Source organism: Sceloporus occidentalis, unplaced genomic scaffold, assembly GCF_023333645.1.
Source record: "Sceloporus occidentalis isolate IW3139 unplaced genomic scaffold, rSceOcc1.0.p SCAF_9, whole genome shotgun sequence".
Taxonomy (NCBI): Eukaryota; Metazoa; Chordata; class Lepidosauria; order Squamata; family Phrynosomatidae; genus Sceloporus; species Sceloporus occidentalis.
The window spans coordinates 20,757,491-20,779,245 of record NW_028316989.1 but is presented as its reverse complement, the minus strand read 5'-3'; the positions used below and the strand labels follow the sequence as shown (position 1 = coordinate 20,779,245).

General features: G+C 39.3%; 1 protein-coding gene across 6 annotated transcripts in view; it reads left to right on the top strand.

Moving 5' to 3' along the window:
• LOC149307015 (PR domain zinc finger protein 10-like) overlaps positions 1 to 21,755 on the top strand; it is an 87,175-nt gene that overhangs the window by 27,470 nt on the left and 37,950 nt on the right. For 3 of the 6 annotated variants that reach the window (XM_089537614.1, XM_089537611.1, XM_089537612.1), the window contains 5 exons: positions 912 to 971; positions 13,447 to 13,696; positions 14,757 to 14,998; positions 16,588 to 16,791; positions 21,066 to 21,138. In XM_089537614.1, the coding sequence (XP_089393740.1) occupies positions 912 to 971; positions 13,447 to 13,696; positions 14,757 to 14,998; positions 16,588 to 16,791; positions 21,066 to 21,138 (829 nt within the window). Of the gene's footprint in view, positions 1 to 911; positions 986 to 2,622; positions 2,705 to 13,446; positions 13,697 to 14,756; positions 14,999 to 16,587; positions 16,792 to 21,065; positions 21,139 to 21,755 lie in introns of those variants that run through there. The other 3 variants (XM_089537616.1, XM_089537615.1, XM_089537617.1) reach the window with 3 other exon arrangements.

Below are 21,755 nucleotides of genomic sequence, written 5' to 3'. Positions count from 1 at the left end.
TCACACACAATACTCCTGAGTTTTCACATTCCTAAGAAATATCTTCTAATCTAGATAAGCTTCTGATAAGCTGCTGAAGAACTTTTTGGAACACTGCTTGAAAACCACTGTTTTATACAAAACTCATCAATGCCAGTAATGTTAGCATATTGATTTCTAAACCCCATCTTACCCTCCAAGAGATTTTAGGACTATCCACTCTTCTCAGTGCTTTTTTCCCACTGGTTCTAATGGCAACATGTTTTGGTGCCTTATTGTAACTTTTCTTTCTTTTTACATTTGGTTCTAAATGATCATGCAGAATTGTTGCTTCAAAGATTTGGTCTGACGGCCTCAGTCTTAATATAGAAGGTGATTGACTAAGGCTCTGTCGCCACATCAGTGGTATTTTGAGGATACTCATGTACAAATGTAACATCATTGTCTCACACATAGGAGTACTGTTAGACTGTTTATTCCAGTGCTCCCATCCTGTGGAACTCCCTTCCACAGGAGGCTAGGCTGGCTCCCTCCCTGCTGACCCTTTGCTGGCAAGCAAAAACATTTTTATTGCAGCAAGCTTTTTAAAATTATGCAGGCCTGGTTTTATGGGGGGTGGTGACGGTTTAGATTATTTTTAACCTTTGTATGTTTTAAATTTTGTATGTTTAATTTTTTTTTTACTTTTTACTTTTTTAATTGGGCTATTTTAAGTGTTTTTTAAAATGTTGTTTTAATGTGTTTTTATATTATGAGCTGCCTTGGGTCCCTTTTTGGGAGAAAGGCAGGATAAAAATAAAATAAATAACAAAAGAATAATAACAAAATTGGTCTTTTGTCCAATTTCCCTAGCAGTGGGGTTATCCTATCACCATAAACAGGCTGCCAAACTATACTAAGACATTTTAATCTTACTATTTCATTTTCTTCAGGCTCTGTTTACAGATCCATCCCAAGTGACATATGTCCAGCAGGATGCATCTACGCAGCAGGTAAGGTCCAGCAGGTAAAGATCTGTTGATTCTTATACACATTCAGTGATGGACTATGTAAAGACTTATTTTTGTTAGTGATAGATTCCACTGCTGATCTGTTGACTATCCTCAGTTGTCCCTCATGCTAGAAAGAGCATATCATTGTTTTTATTCCAGAGAGTTGCAAATAGTATGGCACAGCCATTGTTTTGTTTGGTGTACAAACTCATTTCTTTTATTGATAAATATTTTAGCTGGTTTTTTTAATGGTTATTCCTGCATGATTGTATATGTAACAAAATGGTGCACAATATCTGAATAAGTTTATCTCAGTGTGCAAGCTATTATTTCTCATTTAAAAACAACATTGAAAGAGAAGGTCTACAAGGTTAATATAAATACATACACTGAAGGGGCTAAACATAAGTCCCTTGGAAGTGAGTACTATAATGTTAGGCTACCACTAAGAAGACCTTGCCTCTCATGAATGTTTAATATAAGATGTGCTTCATCTTGTCATTGCCTCTGCAAAAAACTGTTTGGGGAAAGAAGAAAAAGAAAAAAGTTGCACTCTTAGGTAACAGAAATTCTATCATTTCACCTTCATCTCTTTGAATAAATTTACCTGACCTATAGTCATACAGGTCCACTATGGTGGTGCTTGTAAGTAATTTAAAATTAAAAATGTGCTCACTGGTTAAAAGGCCAGTTAGAATATAAATGCCAGCTCCTCTGAACCTATAAAGTGAGTTTAAGAGTGATGAGAAGATTGATTAACCTAGCTTTTCCTGTTTGGAAGATATACCTCTATATCTCCCATTTAAATGACAAAAATAAACCTGTTCTATCATTTTTTTAATGCTCCTGTACATTTTAGAAGAGAGCTCTTTTATACTGGCAGAACTTTTTTGAATTTTTATTTTGGGATATAACTGTGAAAGCTAAAAATTCCAATTACTTGCTGATGTGTCTTGATGTATATAGTCCCGGTTTTCTGCTTGATGTGCTCACTAGTGTGAAATTGACTAGGAGTAGCATGAAATTGAGGGCTGGGGGAAGTAAGGATCAGAAGAGGCAAAAGAGGGGAATAAAGTATCTCTTTGAGAAGCACTAGTTTCTCATATAATCTCTGGCACTTTTGGAAACTAAATGATTGAGGTGGCAAGGCTTGGGATCCTTTTAGTTTTAAGTCTCTCTGTAAAACACAATTGTGCAGAAGTAGTAGCTCAAAACCATTTGATAGCTATGTTAGTGGCTTATAAAATGAGGAGATAAACTTCAGTTTCAGATTCTAAGGCCTGTTACAGACTGCCAAAATAAAGCTGCTTCGGGTCTCTCTGGAGATATGCTATTTAAATGATGCATACATCCTAAGAATCCGGAAGCTTCACCAAAGCTGCACTCCAGTGCTTAGGAATGGAGTGTGGCTTTGGCGCGACCTCCGGACTCTTAGGACTCCTGCATCATTTAAACAGCATACCTCCAAAGAGACCCGAAGCAGCTTTATTTTGGCAGTCTGTAACAGGCCTAAGAAGCTCTAATACAGTAGATAGTATACATCTCTTGTTGAATATTACTTTTTTGTTTCTCTGAGATTTCCACAAATTAATGGTTTGGTGTTTTAGAACCTGGCTACATGTTACACTCACCACATGTAAAGCTGCCAGTTGTGAGTTCTGAAGGCACCCCTCCTGACATTCAAAAGATTTTGGAAGGTCTTGACATGAAGTCACGCTGAGAAAGAAAGAGAGGTAATTGCTTGGTGGGCTTTTATGATTACTTTTTATCTCACGCATCTGATCTCCCCTGCTTCCCAGTTGCTAGTGAAGATTAGCTGAACAAGACAACTGAGTGTTGCTTTCCTTTTTAGTATGTATTCATGCAAGGCACCTTCAGCTTCTGTCAATAGGCAGCGGTTGGGAGGATGCCTTTGGTATTCTCAGAAGTCAGCACTTGGCTCCTTTTCCTTTGGTGAGTGTAAAATGTAGCTAGGTTGTTTGTTCCAAAGTGGATATGGGAGGATCATTGGACATTTATATATGTGTACATAGTAAGTACAGATAGATAGATAGGCACCCACATAATTGCATGCTTTTACCTATGATACCTGCTAATTTCTTTTTCCTCAATAGACCATAAAGTAGCACTACAGGAAGCTTAAGATACATTCTCTAAATTTCATTGATACAATCTCTGTTCCATATTATGTTCATTTGCTCAGGAATCAAACTATATCTTGAGATTTATTGAACATTTCCTGTAAGTCAGCTCTTCAGTATACAGTATTGGCAAAGTTATAGAGCTGGTAGCATAAGATCTGCACTGAACTTCCAGTTTCCCAGTGAAGATGAATTAATATATTGTGTGTAAACATTCTGGGTATGACCCTGAGCGGAAGGAAAGCACACTTCACCCCCCTCATATGCAATCCACCCCAGTCTACTTCCTGAAAAATTACTCTGGAGGCTTCCTAAGCATCTGAAACCAAGAGGAGGTTGCATTAATTTAGAATAAAAGGAGTGACATAGCAGAAAAGGTTGGCATGAAATATAGAACATCTATATTTTTAAACCTTATACATGGTGCTTTGCAACCAAAAGAAATGTGTCTGGCTTAAGGAACCCTACAGTATAATGCATATGAGCCAAGAAAATACCATATGGATATGGCTTTCCTGCAAAATGAAGTTCTTACTTGAACAGGTAGAAGGAATGGATACACTTTTCATTACAGACTCTTCTGGTTAAGAGCAAGTAGATTAGTAGGGGTTTGTGATGTTAATGGACTTTTCAGGGGAAATACTGTTTTATTTACTAGTTATGTTAAGGTAATATGGGTATGCATGCACTGTGTATTAAATATAATAAGGTACATTTAAGAATGAAATGTTGAGAGTGAGCGGTGACTGGTAGAATGTCTCAGGGGATTTTGACACACCTGGCGTATGGCAGTTGGTCATGGATGAAAATTGAGTCTGGTTTAGGGATTAGTGAATGGGTTTAGGAGTTAGAGTGGTCAGGAGAGTTAGAGTTGGGGTCTGAGGTAGATAGAAGTTCAGTGTGAGAAGAGTGAGAGATTTGAATTTTGTTGTTTTTGTGTGCCTTCAAGTCATTTCCGACTTGGTGACCTTAAGGTGATCCTATTGAAGTTTTCTTTGCAAGTTTCTTTAGAGGAAATTTGTCACTGCCATTCTCTGAAGCTAAGAGTGTATGACTTGCCCAAGGTCACCTAGAGGGTTTCCATGCCCAAGCCAGGATTCAAACCCTGATCTCCAGAGTCATAGTCCAACATTCAAACCACTACACCACACTGCACTCCAGCAAGACCTCACATTGGTGTCAGAGGTGGGGATAAAGGAAAAGCCCTCATACTTGGGGGCAGAAGAGGTATCACCAGAACCTCAAATATCTCAATACATGCATGAGATATTTGAGATTCAAAATGGGGACATTACAAATAATAGCAGACAATTTGTGGAAAGGTTATTGAATGGTTTCAGTAAATCTCAAGGAAGCCTACCTTCATATTCCTATGATAGAAAAAGACAAGAAGTATCTCATATTTCAATACTAGGACCACCACTATCAGTTCAGAGCACTACCGTTCAGGCTGGCATCAGCTCTGAGAGTTTTTACGAAAATATTAGTTCCTTTGGCAGCTTACCTGAGGCAAAGAGGAGTTCAGTTACATCCATACCTAGATGATACCTTTATAAAAGCAAGTTCTTGGACAAAAATGACAGTGGATCCAGAACTCACAATATCCACTTTGAAGCGATATGGTTTCTTAGTGAATTATGAGACAAGCCATTTGGAACCAACACAAGTTTTGATACTCTTGGGAGCAATTATAGACACAAAGAAGGGCAAATTGAGTCTGTCTCCAGAACAGAAATTAAAAATACAACATGAAGTTGATTTCTTCAGAGTCAGCGGATTTAATGGTTCTGGCCAAGGTAATACATTACATACCACAATACATTTGGTACCATGTGGAAGGTATAATTCCAGGGGTCTACAGAAATTACTAGTTCCACATCAGTTGGAGAACAAGATCATGTAATGAGGATACCATTACATGTAAGAAGACCATTAAGATGGTGGACAGTGAACAGAAACTTAGTACAGAGAGTTCCATTATTAGTACAAGACCAAAGGCGGATAACAATGGATGCCAGTTTACTGGTTGGGGACAAGTGTCAATGCAAGTCACATGGATAGTAACAGACAACAGGCATAATATAAATTACATTCCTCCCTTCCCTTACACGGGGGATATGTTCTGCTGTCCCCGTGTAAGGGGAAAATCATGTATGCTCGCGCCCCATTGAAAATAATGGGGCGTGAGCCATTCATTAAATTGTACCGTGGCTTCAGCATATGCTGAAAGCCACGGAACTGAAGCCCACGTATGGCACGAGCTCATTGTACTTGGAACTGAAAGCATTGAGATTAGCACTTCTCAAATTCGCAGCATGAGTGCAGGGATGTCATGTGCGCATAGTGACAGACAACATGACAGTCTGAGCATACATCAAGAAGCAGGGAGGACTGTGGTCCATACCACTAATAACTGAGACAAAAAGTTATTCCATTTGGTGGAAAACTACATACTTTCCATATCAGCAGTCCACTTGAAACCAAAGTTGAGTGTACAGGCTCACTACCTCAACCACAACAGGATTCATCCAGGGGAATGGACTTTGAATATGGATGTATTCATGGACCTGGAAAGGGAACTGGGCCCTTTTCAGGTAGACCTGTTTGCATCAGCAAAGAACTTGTGGGATAAATAGAAAACACCATGGGTTCTATTGAAAACACAAGGACATTTTTATGACATTTGTTTAGCAGTATAAACTAAGCCCTGTAAGCCCTGTAATTCACTGCACTTGAATTCTGTGCAGAGAACAGGAGAGCACTGGGTCTATTCATCATTACTTCCTTTAGGCCAGAATAAACAAATCATACCTTGTGTTATTTCAAGGAGTTGCATGCATGCGTTTTGCAGCCTGCTAATACTAAGAAAAACATACAAGTGTCAGAATGTGTTATCTCAGGCCTCTCTTTAAAAGCATAACCTCAGCAGCATCACTGTAAACAAACCAAATGTTCCCAGGGTGAAATCCCCTGTTTGCTTGTGAACGGCTATCATATTATTAGAGCAGCTGCTATCCCTGCAGGTGCTACATGGACCCTCTTCCTGTAAGAAATCCCTGAACCATTATAGCTGCTAAAATAATAACCAAGGTCCCTGCTGGTTTGGAAAGGGGCTATTAAATCTTAGCTCTTCCAAAGCCTTTGTGTTTTTGTGTCTTGATTTCTTCCGACATATGTAAAGGGATAAAAATGAGTGCACAAAGGGTGTTTTTGCTCAAATACAGGGGGAATGTTCTGAAACCTTACAATAGCAAGTTTGATGTTCACTCCTCTCTGCCAGCATGCATGGGGGTTCGCTAATGATGCATATGTGTGTGTGTGTGTGTGTGTGTGTGCATTTGGCAGTAAGGAATAATCATTGTGTTCATTTTTTTCATCTCCCTCTCCTTGGCCTTTATTCAGCTGTGGTCACACCCCTTGAAGCATTTTAGAATAGCAGTTTTCTGTTAGCTTGAAAATCAAATTGAAGATGCTGAAAATGGGAATAGTAGTTAATACAGAACGTGGGAGGTTTGCGGTATGTATCTTTTACAATAACAATTTCTAGCCTGTAGGTCAGTTAGTGAAAATTCTATTGCTTATGGCCTTTGTAAAAATTCAAACACAGTTAAAGAATAAAAACAACATTTGCAAGAACAATTATTATAAATATTATAGTGATAGATCGCAGTGTGAACACACACAAACACTCAGTGCTCTGTAGTCAAATTCAAAGACATGACCATGTTAGTCTGTGTCACTTACAAAGAGATCTTGTAGCACCGTTGAGACTAACTGAGAGAAAGATGTTTGTACATAAGCTTATGGTATAAACGTCTTTCTCTCAATCTCAGAGGTGACCTGAAGTGCCTCTAGGATGAGATCAGCAACTCCAGGTTTCTTGTCAAAATCTGGCTGTCTCACTGGTCTGCTGTGTCGTCTGGTTATCATCCCAGAGAGAAAAGAGGAATGGGAAATAAATTCATTTGTAGTTCATGGGAGGCAGATTAAGGTATAGGGATTCAGCTTGTGGTGGATGGGATTTCACTTCCCTGAAATCTCAAGTTCACAGCTTGGGTGTACTGACTTCAGATCTGTGCCTGGATGCCCAGGTGTCAGCTGTGACCAGGAGCACATTTGCACAGTTAAAACTGCACCCGTACCATGAGGAATTGGATCTAGCTACAGTGACACATGCCTTGATTATATCCCATTTGGACTAGTATAATGCACTCTATGTGAGGCTGCCTTTGGAAACTTCAGAAATGTCAGCAGGTTCAAAATGCTACAGTCAGTCTGTTGACTATGGCTGGCTGCAGGGATCATGGCGCTCCCCTGCTAGAACAGCTGCATAGGTTACCAGTCTAGCATGCTACCTTCTATCTTTCCACAAGCAAGTGAAGACCTTTTTTTGTTTTGTTTTGGCAGACCTTTGAGGACTGATTGCTTAGTGGGAACATGCCTTGCATAACGTGCTGGATTTTCTAGCTGTTTTCTTTTTAACAGTTAATGCTTTAACTGGTTTTAATTTTGTGACAGTTTAATTACATTTTTAGCTTTTGAATGTTGTGAATGTTTAGCCATGTTAGTTTTAACTGTTGTAAACCACCTTGAGTCCCAAACTGGGAAAAAGCCTGGAAGAGGATGATGATGATGATGATGATGATGATGATGATGATGATGATGATGATACTCACTGAGATACTTTTAAAGAATTCTATTTTGAAACCTCTAACAGTAAACCTGGTCTGTATGTGGAAGTTTACTCTAGACCCCAGGAGTGGAAATGAATTCTCAACATTCATAGACCCACCACACAAGCTTCACCAGACCTTGGACTGCTGCACATACATACTCTGCTGTGTCTCTCACTCCTGAGTTTTTAAACCTTAAACACACAGAGACATAGGGCCTGAACAGACAGGCCAAAATAAAGCTGCTTTGGGTCACTTTGGAGTTATGCTGTTTAAATGACATACGCATCTTAAGAGGCCAGAAGCTGCACCAAAGCTGTGCTCCAGTCCTTAGGACTTCCGGCCTCTTAGGACACATGCATCATTTAAATACCATACTTCCAAAGTGACCCGAAGCAGCTTTATTTTGGCTTGTCTGTTCGGGCCCATAGATAGAGAAAGAGAGATTGAGATTTACTTTTTTAAATCTCTAAAGGGACATGAAGAATACTTCTCCCTTGACTGTTTTAGGTACAGCATTACAGGCTTGTTTGCTTATTTATTAACTAAAATATTGACATCCTGCCCTATATCCAAGGATCTCAGGGAGCCACTTAACAAAGCCACTGAGAAGGCCCTCTCTTGTGTTCCCACCAGATGTACCTATGAGCGTGATGAGATAGGATCTGAACCATATAAGGCTTTATTCGTCAAAACCAGCACTTTGAATGCTACCCTTACCTTCTACCAGTCTGTATCCAAAGAGCTATCCAGCGCTTCTCTGACAATACAGGGAGGTCTGGTAGTGAGAGGCAAACAACTTTTCAGAAAATCTTGCCCAATTTTACTTGTTAAGGAATCTTCAATAAGCTTCCAAGGAATCTCAGTCTTTCCTACAATGTAATTTGCAAGCTGCTGACACTGTCCAGGCTTCAGTGCATTCTGTACACTTATTGTCATGCCACACCTTCAGGAAGTATCTCACGCAGCATCTTGCATCCTGATAATGTAATATATCCATATATCCACTCCACAGATAATGTGGTTGATAGTGGAGAGACAAACTCAGATACAAGTGTAGAGATGCCATGTGAGATCTCAGAATCCAGTGTCTGTGTTGTATGGGGGAAAGTATTTAGTGGTCAGCTTTGCTCCTTGTACAAAACTGGTGTGTATGCCTGATGTGCACAACTTATTCAGACTGAAGAATGTTGCATAATTTATTCATCTTGCAGAGGCTTTTAAAGGAAAATCTGAGAAACCTTTGTCCAGAATTTGAATTTGTTTGGTTGTTGTTGTTGTTTTAATGAAGAGTGTACTTACCCCCAGTGTTGTTTAAACATTTCTTTGGGCTTTTATTTAATAATCTTTATTTAATTTAGTACTGAAAAACTGTAAGGCTTTCTAAGTTATTTTTAATGGCCTTTGGTGGCTCCTTAGGTTCCCTTTCAGAAGTTTCCCTAGGCACATTGTATTGACTTCTATACATAATGGGCATTTAACTTTTCTCTTTATATAAAATAGTATACAATGTTCTGTAATATCAGAGCACCGTTGCCTTTCAGCTGACTTTTGGTTATTAAGGTTTTAGGTTTTAATTAACTTGTTTCTTAACTCAAACCTATTTTAAGTGCGTTGAGTGTTGTTTTCTCTTCTTTCATGGAGTGAGAAAATTATAGGCAGGATTGTTTTAAGGGCACATTTTAATGTCAAACTAATTAAAGTAGAAAATGGAGACCCTGGGTGGCTTCACTTCATGACAGAATAAGGAACAGCTTATATTGAGTTGCCAAAAGTCTTTCTGAAGATTCAGAGGTTTGCTGATTCAGTGCATTCTTTTGGCTCAGCTCCACTTTCTGTGCTAAATACAGGCATACTTTAGTTAACAAAGCTTGACAAAGAAGCTCATTTTAGCAAAGTCCTTTTATTCCTGCCCAAACCAAACGTCCTCCTTGTCTGCTGTCTGGTGGGACATTTTAAGCAGCATCAACATTGGGAAGATGATGAAGGAGGGAAGTATGTTTCTGTGGACAAACATAAGGCTTTTATGACTTGCTTATTGCATTTCACATGTGCCTATTAGTAGTTTTGAATAAATGGTTTGTTGAACTGGTCTTCTTTGTGGTGGTGTAAAAACCTCTCCCAATTCTTTCCATGTTGCCTCTAGTACCAATTTTTTTGTTAAATTAGTGCTCAGGAACACACCTGTTTCTTTGACAGAAATATACTTGTATTTGTATTACTGTGTTAAATACAAAATACTTTTCATAAGATTAAATCATATCTTGGCCTCATGAAGGTAAGTCCTTAAGAAGCTCTTACTTTACATGGATCAAGATAGTGATGTGCCTATGGCATTTGAACCCATAGACTGATGGTTGACCTCTTGCCCACCATTGCCCAGGACATTTAACTCTGACTCCTCTGTTTTTCTACTGTGCAACTCTAACTCCTTCATAAATGGCCAGTGTAAATTAATTAGTAAAAGCAAATTTACTGTAGTAAAATGGTAGCACAACATCACCACATGAATTATCAGATTGATAGATAATTAGATTGATAGAAAAGAAAATACACTTGATTAAAATATTTGAACAAGAAAACTTTCCCAGAAGTAAATCTGCTCAATATACTGTATATATTCATATATAAGTCTAGAAATTTTAGTCAAAAATTGCCCCCCAAAACCTGAGTCAACCTATCCACGGGTCAATATAAATATTGTACTTTAACTCTAATTTAAAAAAGGAACCATCCTCTGGTGAAAGGTAAGAGCGTAATCTATCTTGGAAGCTCTGACCTTCTTCTGTTCTCTCATCCATCCTGCCTTATGGAATTTTGTAAGTTCTTTGCATTGTTTCCCTTTCCTTCAACCTTTACATCTTTTGTTATAACCACCTAATTTTACCCTCAACTTATCCACAGGTTATATCAAAATTCGTAATTTTGGCCCTCAAACCTGCCCTTGTCTTACACATGAGGTCAACGTATAGAGTATACTGTATATACTCGTGTATATAAGTCTAGAAATTTTAGTCAAAAAATTGACCCCAAAAACCTAGGTCAACTTATCCATGTGTCGATGTAAATTCTGTATTTTAACTGTTATTAAAAAGGGAACCATCCCCTGGTGAAAGGCAAGAGAGCAATTTGCCCTGGAAGCACTGACCTCCCTCTATTCTCTCTTCCATCCAGTCTTTAGTGTGAGCCAAAACAGTTATCCTTGCCATAATTTCGTAGGTTCTTTGGCATTGTTTTCCTTTGCTTCATCATTTAGATCCATTGTTGCATGTCCCAAAGTTTCACCCTTGACTTATCCAAGGGTATGAAAATCCATAATTTTGCCCCCCAAAGCTGCCCTCGACTTATACATGAGGTTGACTTATAGTCGAGTATATACAGTATACAGTACATTCCATTCCCCGTGAAAAGGGACACCAGAGATTGTACTAACCACAGGACCATTGCATTGATTTCCCATGCAAGCAAAGTGGTGCTCAAAATTGTACAACAAAGACTGTCACCTTGTATTTGAGGCAAGAAATGCCAGAGGTACAAAGTGAGTTAAGGAAAGGAAGAGGCACTAGGGATCATATTGCAAGCATATGTTGGCTAATGGAGCACATCAAAAAATTTCAAAGGAAAATCAGTCTGTGTTTTATTGGGTACAGTGAAGCCTTTGATTATATACATCATGAACAACTATGGATCACTCTTAAAGAAAAGTGCCACATTTGATTGTCCTGATGCATAACTTCAGAACAATCAAATATGGCACACCCATTTCTTTAAGAGTGTACTCAGGACAAAAGGCAGACAGAATACAGAGAAACAGAATGGTTTCCATTTGGCCAGAAGGTCAGGCAAGTTTACATTTTATTGATTTTCCATACTTTGGCTCAGTCATTAATCATAATGGAGACTGCAGTCAAGAAGTTAGAAGAAGACTAGGACTTGGAAGGGCGGATATGAAGAAACTAGACAAGATCTTGAAGTGTAAAGGCATATCCCTGAATACTAAAGTTAGGATTGTCCACACCATCATATTCCCATTTCTATGTATGGTGGTGAAATCTGGACAGTGAAGAAAGCTGACAGGAAGAAAATTGATTCCTTTGAAATGTGGTGCCAGAGAAGAGTTTTGCAAATATCACTGACTGCCAAAAAGACAAATGAATAGGCAATAGAGCAAATCAAGACTGAACTCTCCCTAGAAGCCAAGATTACTAAACTGAGACTGGGATGCCATACCATGAGAAGACATTACTAGGAAAGGCAATAATGTAAGGTAGAAGGCAGTAGGAAAAGAGGAAGGAAGACCATATTCCAGATGGATAGACTCAGTCAAAGAAGCCATGATCCTGGGTCTGCAGGACCTGAGCAGGGCTGTTGATGACAGGATGACATGGAGGTCTGTCATACATGAGGTCTCCGTGAGTCAAAGTGAATTTGGTGGCTGTTAACAACAACAACAACAACAACATTTAAGATGGTATGTTTTTTATTTTGAAGTCAGACTTGGTACTTATCTACTGATTCCAACACTGACTCTACCCAGAATTATATCTGACTTCAACTTAGACTCCATGATGCCATCTTCACAGCCCTGTTAGAGCCTACTAATTGCCTTATGTCTGATGGATATTTTCACACACAAGACCTGTTCTATCTGATGGTTTTCATTCACATTTGAGCAGAGCTTGGACGTAACCATTTATAATTAAGGCAACTACTATAAAAAGTTACTTTCCTTGGCTACTTTTCCCGAATGTTGACAGGGATTTCCCACATTTTGTGCATTCTATTCTCAAACCTAAGATTTTTTTAAAAAAACTAATGAAAATATAACAAGCAATGCAAGTTTTTTGCAAACATTATTGAGACAGCAATGAATAACAAGGACAAGCTGCTTTTCAAAAGTAACTTTCTGAACTCTGCATGCGAACCATGTGGAGAATAGGTGCTGCACAATTGCTTGATTCTAGCCCCGAGTTCTTGCCTACCCCTTTCAGTATTCCAAAGCAGAGTGAATATTTCAAGAACCAATCTGCTTAACCACCTCACCACTTCTGTTACACTACAGTTTCCTTTTTGGAGTCCAGCTTCCTCATCTGACAAGGGCAAATGTTGGAACCAAGCGAGAATGGAATAGATACCTTCCAGAATCTAGGCAAGGTCTTCACATTATAAATTTAACAACTTTACTTCAGGTGGGACCTAAGGATACTGGTGTGGCAGTGAGGTAATTTCATGAAGCCCCTATATATCAGTAAAAAAACAATTATAAGTGATAAACATTTGGTCATAATAATACTAGTATTAATAAAAATGTATGGTATATTGTTGTTTTTGGTAGCAGCAGCAGCGCACAATCCAATATACATATTTAATTGACATACTGAATCCCACATTTACTGGGATTGGGACAGATTATAGCCATACACTGCCTTTTTATTCGGTGTTTTGCTAGTTGTTTTAGTAATACAAGACAGTGGAAATTTGACTGGAAGAGCTGTTCAAATGGCAGGTAGAAAAGAGAGAATAGCACTTAGTATGTGCCTTACACAGTTCCTACCAAAAACAGAAATACCGGCATGGTGGGGATGTGGGATCTTGCAATTCAGTGATCATAATTCTTTTCATTAGCTGTTCCAAATAACAGCACAGTTTCTTTTTTTCCAGGTGTCAATTCCAGTTCACAGCCAGGTTTTGCCTCCTATGGAGGCTGTGGATGATCCTGGTCCTCTAGAATCTTTGCATAACCCAATGGGTAGTATGGAAGCAAAAGAGGAAAATGATGAAGATGAGGATGAAGATGAGGATGAGGACGAGGATGAGGACGAGGAAGAAGAGGAGGAAGAAGAAGGGGAAGATACAGACATGGATGAATGGGACCCAGATCCACCTCGCCCCTTTGACCCCAATGACCTGTGTAAGCATATGAAGAAGCAGATGGTTTGTTTTTAGATTGCCCTCTTTTACTTATTGGTTTACCAATGCAATTTGTAAATGAATCCAAACCCATTGTGTTTGCGTGTGTGTGTGTGTGTGTGTGTGTGTGTGTGTATTGCTAGCTCTATCATCTATCTATCTATCTATCTATCTATCTATCTATCTATCTATCATCTATCAGGGACCAGTTCTGGAAATAGCTTGAGTCCATCAGAGCTTAGTTCCAATAAAATCTATAATAGACCAAAGGGTGTCTTGAAGCTACCATTGTTGATCCAGGTGTTGGGTCAGGAACAAGTGCTGCCAGTTGCTTATAGTGGCCAAAGCCTGTACTGATATTGGATTCCATGCAAGCCTACAATTGCTAGTGTAACAGGATGATTCTGTTTCAGTACCAATGTGTAGATGTTCCAGAACTTTTAATACTACTCTGTTGTGTTATACAAGGGGATTGAGGAAGGCAGAGGAGAGTGAATGGCAGGGAATACTCCCAGGACCTTAGGCATCTTCCTCTTAGCTGATGTACATCTCTTTCCCCCTTAGATCTTTAGGATAAAGATGGTTTCATTAAAAGTAAACTGCTGAGTAGTGTTGTTCCTCAGAAGAAGATAAGGGGAGACAGAGAAAAGGGAAGCAGCCTCCCTCTTTCCTACCTGATGCACTTATCTAAACATAGTTGAGCTCAATTGATTGGTTTTAGTTATGGGGCATCCTTCACACTCTGTGTTTTACTGTTAAGGGGCAACCCTTTCAAATAAAAAAAGTCATTTAGAACAGTGTCCTCAAGCTTGGTGCCCTCCAGACGTTTTGCACTGTAATTCCTATCAGCCTCAGACAGCAGGAATTATGGAAACTGTTGTTCAAAACAACTGGAAAACAACCTGTTGGAGAAAGCTGGCTTAGAAGGAGGACCATGTAGGTAGTTAAAATGTGTGAAATAGCAGTTACAGGTTTTCGGATCAGAGTTGTTAAGTTCTGTGACTTCTTTCGGTATTAGTGAATGTCGCATTATGTGATGTATTTCTATCTGTGTCTTTCAGGGTGTGAAGAGTGCAACAATGCACATCCTTCAGTTTGCCCCAAACATGGTCCCTTGCACCCAATCCCAAACCGGCCAGTACTGACAAGAGCAAGAGCCAGTCTCCCTTTAGTGCTTTACATAGACCGCTTCTTAGGAGGAGTGTTTTCCAAACGACGCATTCCCAAGCGCACACAGTTTGGCCCTGTAGAAGGACCTTTGGTCAGGCAATCAGAGCTTAAAGACTGCTATATCCATCTAAAGGTGAGAGTTCCCCAGCTATATCTTATGCAGACTAACTGTTCTGAGAAGCATGTTTAGTTTGTATAGTGTATTCCCTGAAAGGATTTATATTTATTCATGCACTGAAAATACAAACATGCATCCGTACACATCCTGTGCAAATCTACAGAGTTAAGAAGCACATTTACCGTGGAATAGGAGAAATGTATTTACATTGTCATGCTGGAATTCCATTTCCTTGGGGACAGATCAGTCATCAGAAATAACAGAAAAGTCTTATGCTAGCTTAAAGACTGACATATTTATTGAGGCATGCATTTTAATAGAAGCCACTTTGGTGCAAGATAAATAGTACAGAGATATGTGCACGTACATACATATACACATACATACAAGCACAGGCTTCAGTGTCCACAGAATCATAGAAGTTGATGCAGTATCAAAAGTCATTAGGTTTAATTCCCTACTGAGACAGGAAATGTGCTGCTACAACTTTCTAAATAAGTAGCCATTCAGTCTCTACTTAAAACATCTAAAGAAGAAGAGCACATCATCTTCTGAGACCATCTGCTGTATACTTCATAAAATCAGGAAGAAATCACTTTTGTTGAAATTTGTTGATTCAACTCCTACCTACTGGAACAACAGAAACCATTGATTCCTGAAGCTTAAATTTCTTAAAGTGGGCATTACAAACAACAGCAGGGAACATAGATTTCTGTTTGCAGAATTCATGTTCATTCTCTTGCAGAATTCATAGAAAATATTAATGTTTGTGCCGAGACTCAAACTGAGATGTTTCACATTTTATCAGTTCAGCAATCTCTCTTTTTTCCCCCTAGCCCATGCTAAATCAGAGCCACATAGCCTTGCTTCATACTCATTTTTTGATGTAAATATTGAGCAGGATATTAAGAACTGGCTATGGAGCCTGTCATTAGGCATTTATGGCTGCTAGGAAGCATGCCTTATATTGACATAATCTGTTGAACCATCCGTCCCAGTATTGCCAACTGACTGGTAGTGAGTCTTCAGGATTTTCAGTGTAATTCTTTTCTAACCCTACCTGAAGATCTCCCAAGGTTTGTGGTGGACTTACATCCAAGTACTAACCAGGCCTGATCCTCATTAGCTTCCAAAATCAGAAAAGTGTGTTCAGCGAGTATAGTAGTTTAAAAAACCATGGTTTCCCATAGATGCTGGCAGCCCTAAAGGAGTCTGTACACATATGCAGTGAAGGAAAAGGTGAGGTCTAAAAAGTGAATGCATACTTAAAAGCATCAGTAGCAGACATGAGTCAGTCAACTGAAGTAAATGAATTGAGATAACATAATCTATGGCAGGCCCACATATAAAAGGTCCAAACATACTTGTTTCTTTCAGGCTGGTGCACAATAGACATCACATGTGAGATAATAATTATTTGTGTGACTCAGTATAGCTATGGGGTAGGCCAGAAAGAAATATGTCAAATCTCTCTATGTTCATCAGCCTTGTGTTCTCTGTCATCATCCTAAAGATTGATTGATTAGCACTATTCAAGATCAAAACTGTTTATAGTATGTCATCATACTAATCTGTGTTTGTGTCTATATGTAATTTATCTTCAGGTGTCCCTTGACAAAGGTGACAGGAAAGACCGGGACCTACAGGAGGACCTCTGGTTTGAGCTGTCCAGTGAGGCTCTTTGCAACTGGATGATGTTTGTGCGACCTGCACAGAATCATCTGGAACAGAACCTAGTAGCTTATCAATATGGCCATCATATTTATTTCACTACAATTAAAAACATTGAGCCCAAACAGGAACTCAAGGTATGCAACAGTTTATTTTTGCAAAATATGACAGGTTGAATTATTTCCCTCTCCCAACAGCACAGCTACCTAACCTGGGAAGAATTCTCTTTATGATCAAGTTTTGGTAAATAAGATAGCTGAGTGATAAAAAGACAGCTGAGTGATTAGCAGCTGAGTAAAAGTAACAGAACTACTAGAGCCTTGCTATCAATATTGTTTCATGTCCTGTGTTTCATCGTGTTCTCCTTTTTTAGATGTTTATCCTGCTTTTCTTTATGGGATGTACACAGCAATGAAATACAATATATGCATCTGAGTGTACTGCATCTTTTATTTGGCCTTCCCTCTGTCTGAGTTTCTTTGAAGATTATCACACTGGGGTTAAAACGTTCCCCAGTGCGTTCTAACGGGGACGAGCACAGAGCATGACGGGAACCCAGTGGGGCCCAGAACACTAGTTTACTGCACAGCGGAACACCGCCACCGCCGCCAAATGTTCCCACCAGGCTCCAGGGGACGCCATTTCTGGGGGCACTTTGAAACCATCCCCAGAAATGGCGTCCCCTGGAATCCAATGGGAACCTGACGGGAACGCTCGGCGGCGGCGTTCCGCTGTGCAGCAAACTAGCGTTCTGGGCCCCATTGGGTTCCCGTCACGTTCTGTGCTCACCCCATTAGAACGCACTGGGGAACGTTTTAACCCCGGTGCGATAATCTTCTTTGAGTCAGTTTAAGTTTATTGTGCACATCAACGAAGAAAACATGTTGTCCATGACAGAGGTTCCCACCTGGATTCCCTAGATATTTGACTTAAAACTCTCAGAAGCCTCAGCCAGCATGGCCACTGGTGTGGGATTTGGGGTGCTGTAGTCCAGCACCATCAGGGAACCCACAGCTTGGGAAGCAGTATTCAAGGACAAACAGTTTATTTTAAACTTTAGGTTTTTTTTACCTAAACCTGTCATCTTTATAATCTGTAGATTAATCATTCTAAAGCTTTAGTGGATTCTTTGGTAGGGGCAGTTTTATTCAGTGAGACAAGTAGTAAAGGGCAGACATTCATTTTTGAAGGCTTTTTAGATTCTTTCATGTTACTCTTTCATAACTGGGATTTTCAGTGGTGGTTACATGGTGGCTTTGCTTCCTAGTTTACGAGGGAACCATAGTTTGTGTTAATTGCAAAGGGATAAGGAGAGAAAATGTGGGTAGCAGAACCATGTAATCATTATGCTTTCTGACTATCCCAATTTGGCTGGGACAGTCCCAATTAAACTTCTGCTGTCCACTTTCTGAACTGTTTTTAAAATATTCTCTCTTCCCCCACTTTTCCCCTTTTTCTCAGATCACTTCAATTGCTGCAAACTGAGTTCAAAAGTAATTTGCACTCATTTAACTCAGCAGGCGCAGAACCTTGCCCTTCCCAGCAGGCTCATGCAAATATAAACTGCTACAGCTTCTCCTAGCTTGTGTGTTTTTGCTCATTAATAACTTTTGCCATCCTGGCCACACTCTAATGTTGCTTGGCTACAAGATGTCCTGGTTTTCATCTGTAAAATGCTGAAGTGTATGTGATCGTAAGGCTGGCTACTGATTTGCAAACCAGCAAATATTTATCAATAGATGCAGGATTGTCTAAATGGCATTTAAGGCTAAACATGTCCGCTTACAATTGCCAGGGTTCTTCTTCTGATACAACCATCTTCTTTCACAGTCAAGGAATTTATAGGCCTACTGGCCACATGGTTATTATCTGTATTGAATTGCTTTCATAGTCACGATAAGATTGTGAACTTTTTCTACCAGAGGTAACTACCCAGTTGGTGTGAATGTAGCCACTTATACTGAAATAAAAAGGAGAGGTGGTTTAGGCTTTGGTGATCTTTAGTTAGCTTAGTTGAATTTCAGCTTATTCCAGTCATTGGTTTACCTTGAACATGTGAGCAAATTGAGAGTTGAAGCAGGGGGTGTAGCTGGAGGGGGGCAAAATGGGTGTGTTGCTTTTAGAGATACTGTTCAAGCATCCTAACAAAAGGGCAGGCCAAATTACCAATGGTATGCAAGCACAGCATACAGGTATATAAAGTTCTAGAAGTGAACAATTGTGCCTGTCTAATGTAGCATGCTAGACATTTGGGGACTAAATGAAAATTTCATTTGCGGGAGGCAGAATGCTTATTTGGCTGGGAAAGTGGTCTTATTTTATCCCCTCCATAGCTACACCCCTGGGTTGAAGCCTTAGTATTAAAATGTCTTGATAAAGAGGCCCCATTGATATCATACCTTTCCAGTAAATGATTTAAAATGAATGTGCATTGAAGCAACTCCGCTTACTTTTAATTCTCTCTTCCTCTTCTCCTCTGTGGCAATTTGCCCTGGCCGTGAATGTGATCGGCTTTGCTCCATGTCTTCTTGAGCTTTGTCTGCTAATGAAGTACCATTTACTTCAATCAGTGTGTCACTGAGGTTTGCATCCTAGCCTGTGCATGTGGAGATCTGACTTATCAGCTTGTGATTCCAATCATCATGAAGTTATTTTTATCCCATGCTAAAAACAAATCACGTGGAATTTAGAGGGAACAGTTGGGAGAATAGCTTTTTATGTTAAACTTACAGCTTGAGAACTGGAGGGCAGTCAAAAGATGAGTGCCACCATCTGGGATTTTCCTGTTTCCTGCAGTTTCCACTTCCTTTTCTGTGTCCTATTCTAGACAGTACTTGAAATGCCTGGGATGGATCAATGTCTAAAGTTCTGTTATGCAAGATCTCAGTAGAATCAAGCAAAAACCTGTAGTGCTTCATTCACTGTTTTACCTTCCTAATGTGGTAGGGATGGACTTATTAACCAACAAAGTTATTGTATAGCTTATGGGGTACATTATCCATTATGTATCTTTTATTATTATGTTATATTATAGCCTGAAAGTCCCTTCTCGATTGCAGAGCATTTTTGGCAAGAAGCATTCTACAATGGAGAAGAAGGATAACTGGGGGCTTGCCATTTTTAATTGAAACTTCCCCATCAACATCCTAATCCACCTCTAGCTGCTTTGTCTCTCAACAGTGCTTTAGACCTGTGTTAATCATCTTTTGAACCTTTTATCATCACACTGCTTCCCTTGGCTGCAAAGCAGAGTTGAGTTCTATAGATCTGTTTCATGGGCTGTAAGGTGTAACACCTTTCAATAAATAGCTCCCCAAGCTTTAAGTTACCCCTTAGCTCTGATAGCAGATCAGAGATAAGAGCGTAATTTATTTGTAGGCCAGCAGATGAAGATTCGTTTGGTTGTTTCAGACGTGTGGACTGGAACCTCCCCTCCATGCATTATGGAAACACAGCTAGTGTTGTGTTTTTCCCCCCATTTGTTTTATATGGTTTTATCTGTGACAGAGACAAAAGAGGGTAGCACATTATTTTCCCCCAAGATCACTTGTCACATTTTGAAAAGTGCTTCCCACTCCTCTTCATTATCATGGCAATCAGTGAATGAAGATTAGTGCGGAAAGTTGAGTAACTCATCCAGCCTGCCTCTCAGCAGGTCTGTCATGCAGCATGTGAACTAAAAAGAAATCCCAATAGGAGCAATGTCTTAAAAATGTTCAAGACTTGACATACTTCAAAAGACCTCTTGACACTTGTATAGAAATTCATGTTCACTTATAAAGATGCATTTACTTGAATTTTTCCCCTTCCCTTTCATGACAGTTAGCCATGTATAAAATGAATAAGTCACAGATTTAATGTCATGCAATGAACAGCCTGTTAGGTATGTAAAGGAGAAAGTTGGGTTTGAATTGCAAAGCAACCAAGAAGTTCCATAAGTGGGCCTGTCTGTCTGTCTGTCTGTCTGTCTGTCTGTCTGTCTGTCTATCTGTCTATCTATCTATTAGGATATAGTGATTATATAGTAAAGTGATTACAAAACAGGATAACTTCTGTGCATGCTCCATTGCATCCTTGGAGAATGAGCAGGATTTGAATGTGAACTCATTATGTATACAGTGGGTCCTTTTTATCCACTGTGGTTTGGTTCCAGGATCCTCAGTGGATAACAAAATCCGTGGATGCTCAAGCCCCATTAAATATAATGGCATAGAAAAATGGTGCCCCTTACATAAAATGAAAATCAACGTTTGTTATTTGCAATGTATACTTTTAAAAAATATTTTCAACCAGTGGATGCTTGAATCCATGGATAAAAAAAATTGTGGATGAGATGGGCTGACTGTAATGTACCAACTGTTTTTAGAATCTTCAGAAAGTGTCTTTAAAATTTCTTATGCATCTCTTGCAGGTGTGGTATGCTGCCTCATATGCAGAATTTGTCAATCAGAAGATCCATGATGTATCTGAGGAGGAAAGGAAAGGTACTTCTGTCTTTTTTAAATACTGTAATACTTGTTTTGCATACCTGGTTGTTGCCAGACTAGGTAATGATATTATTTCTATTAAAGCAGTATTGTCAAACTTTATTTATTGTTAAAGAGATTTCTGCATAACACGGTTCCATGATAATAGAGGTTGCCTTTGATTTTGCTGCTTTGATGCATTTGGGAATATCTTTAGTTGACAAATATGGTCTGCTGTCCAAAATCCATCTCCTTTCAGTGTCCATCACTGTGATGGATGGTGTACAGCCACTGTCATGAGTTCTTGCCGAAAGAATAAAAAAAGAGAGAGAAACAAATAACTATTCTAGTTGCTTTGTTCAAACATACAGATGGACAGAAAACCTCAGAAGTAATAGACTGAGCTCCCAGCTAAGCTGTTTATTTGTAATAATTGTAGCACAGAGTCTGCATTTCTGAGGATTCCTGCTTGCTTTTAAACAAATATGGAAGCGCCTGGTCCTCTTCTTTGAAAATAGCCTATCCCATCAACTCTTAACATTTTCCCATCTATTTCAAGCAATTGGTTTGCCAACAACACTCAACAGGTGGCATGCCATATCTCCCAAATCTACGTTAGCTAGGCAAAGCTGCAT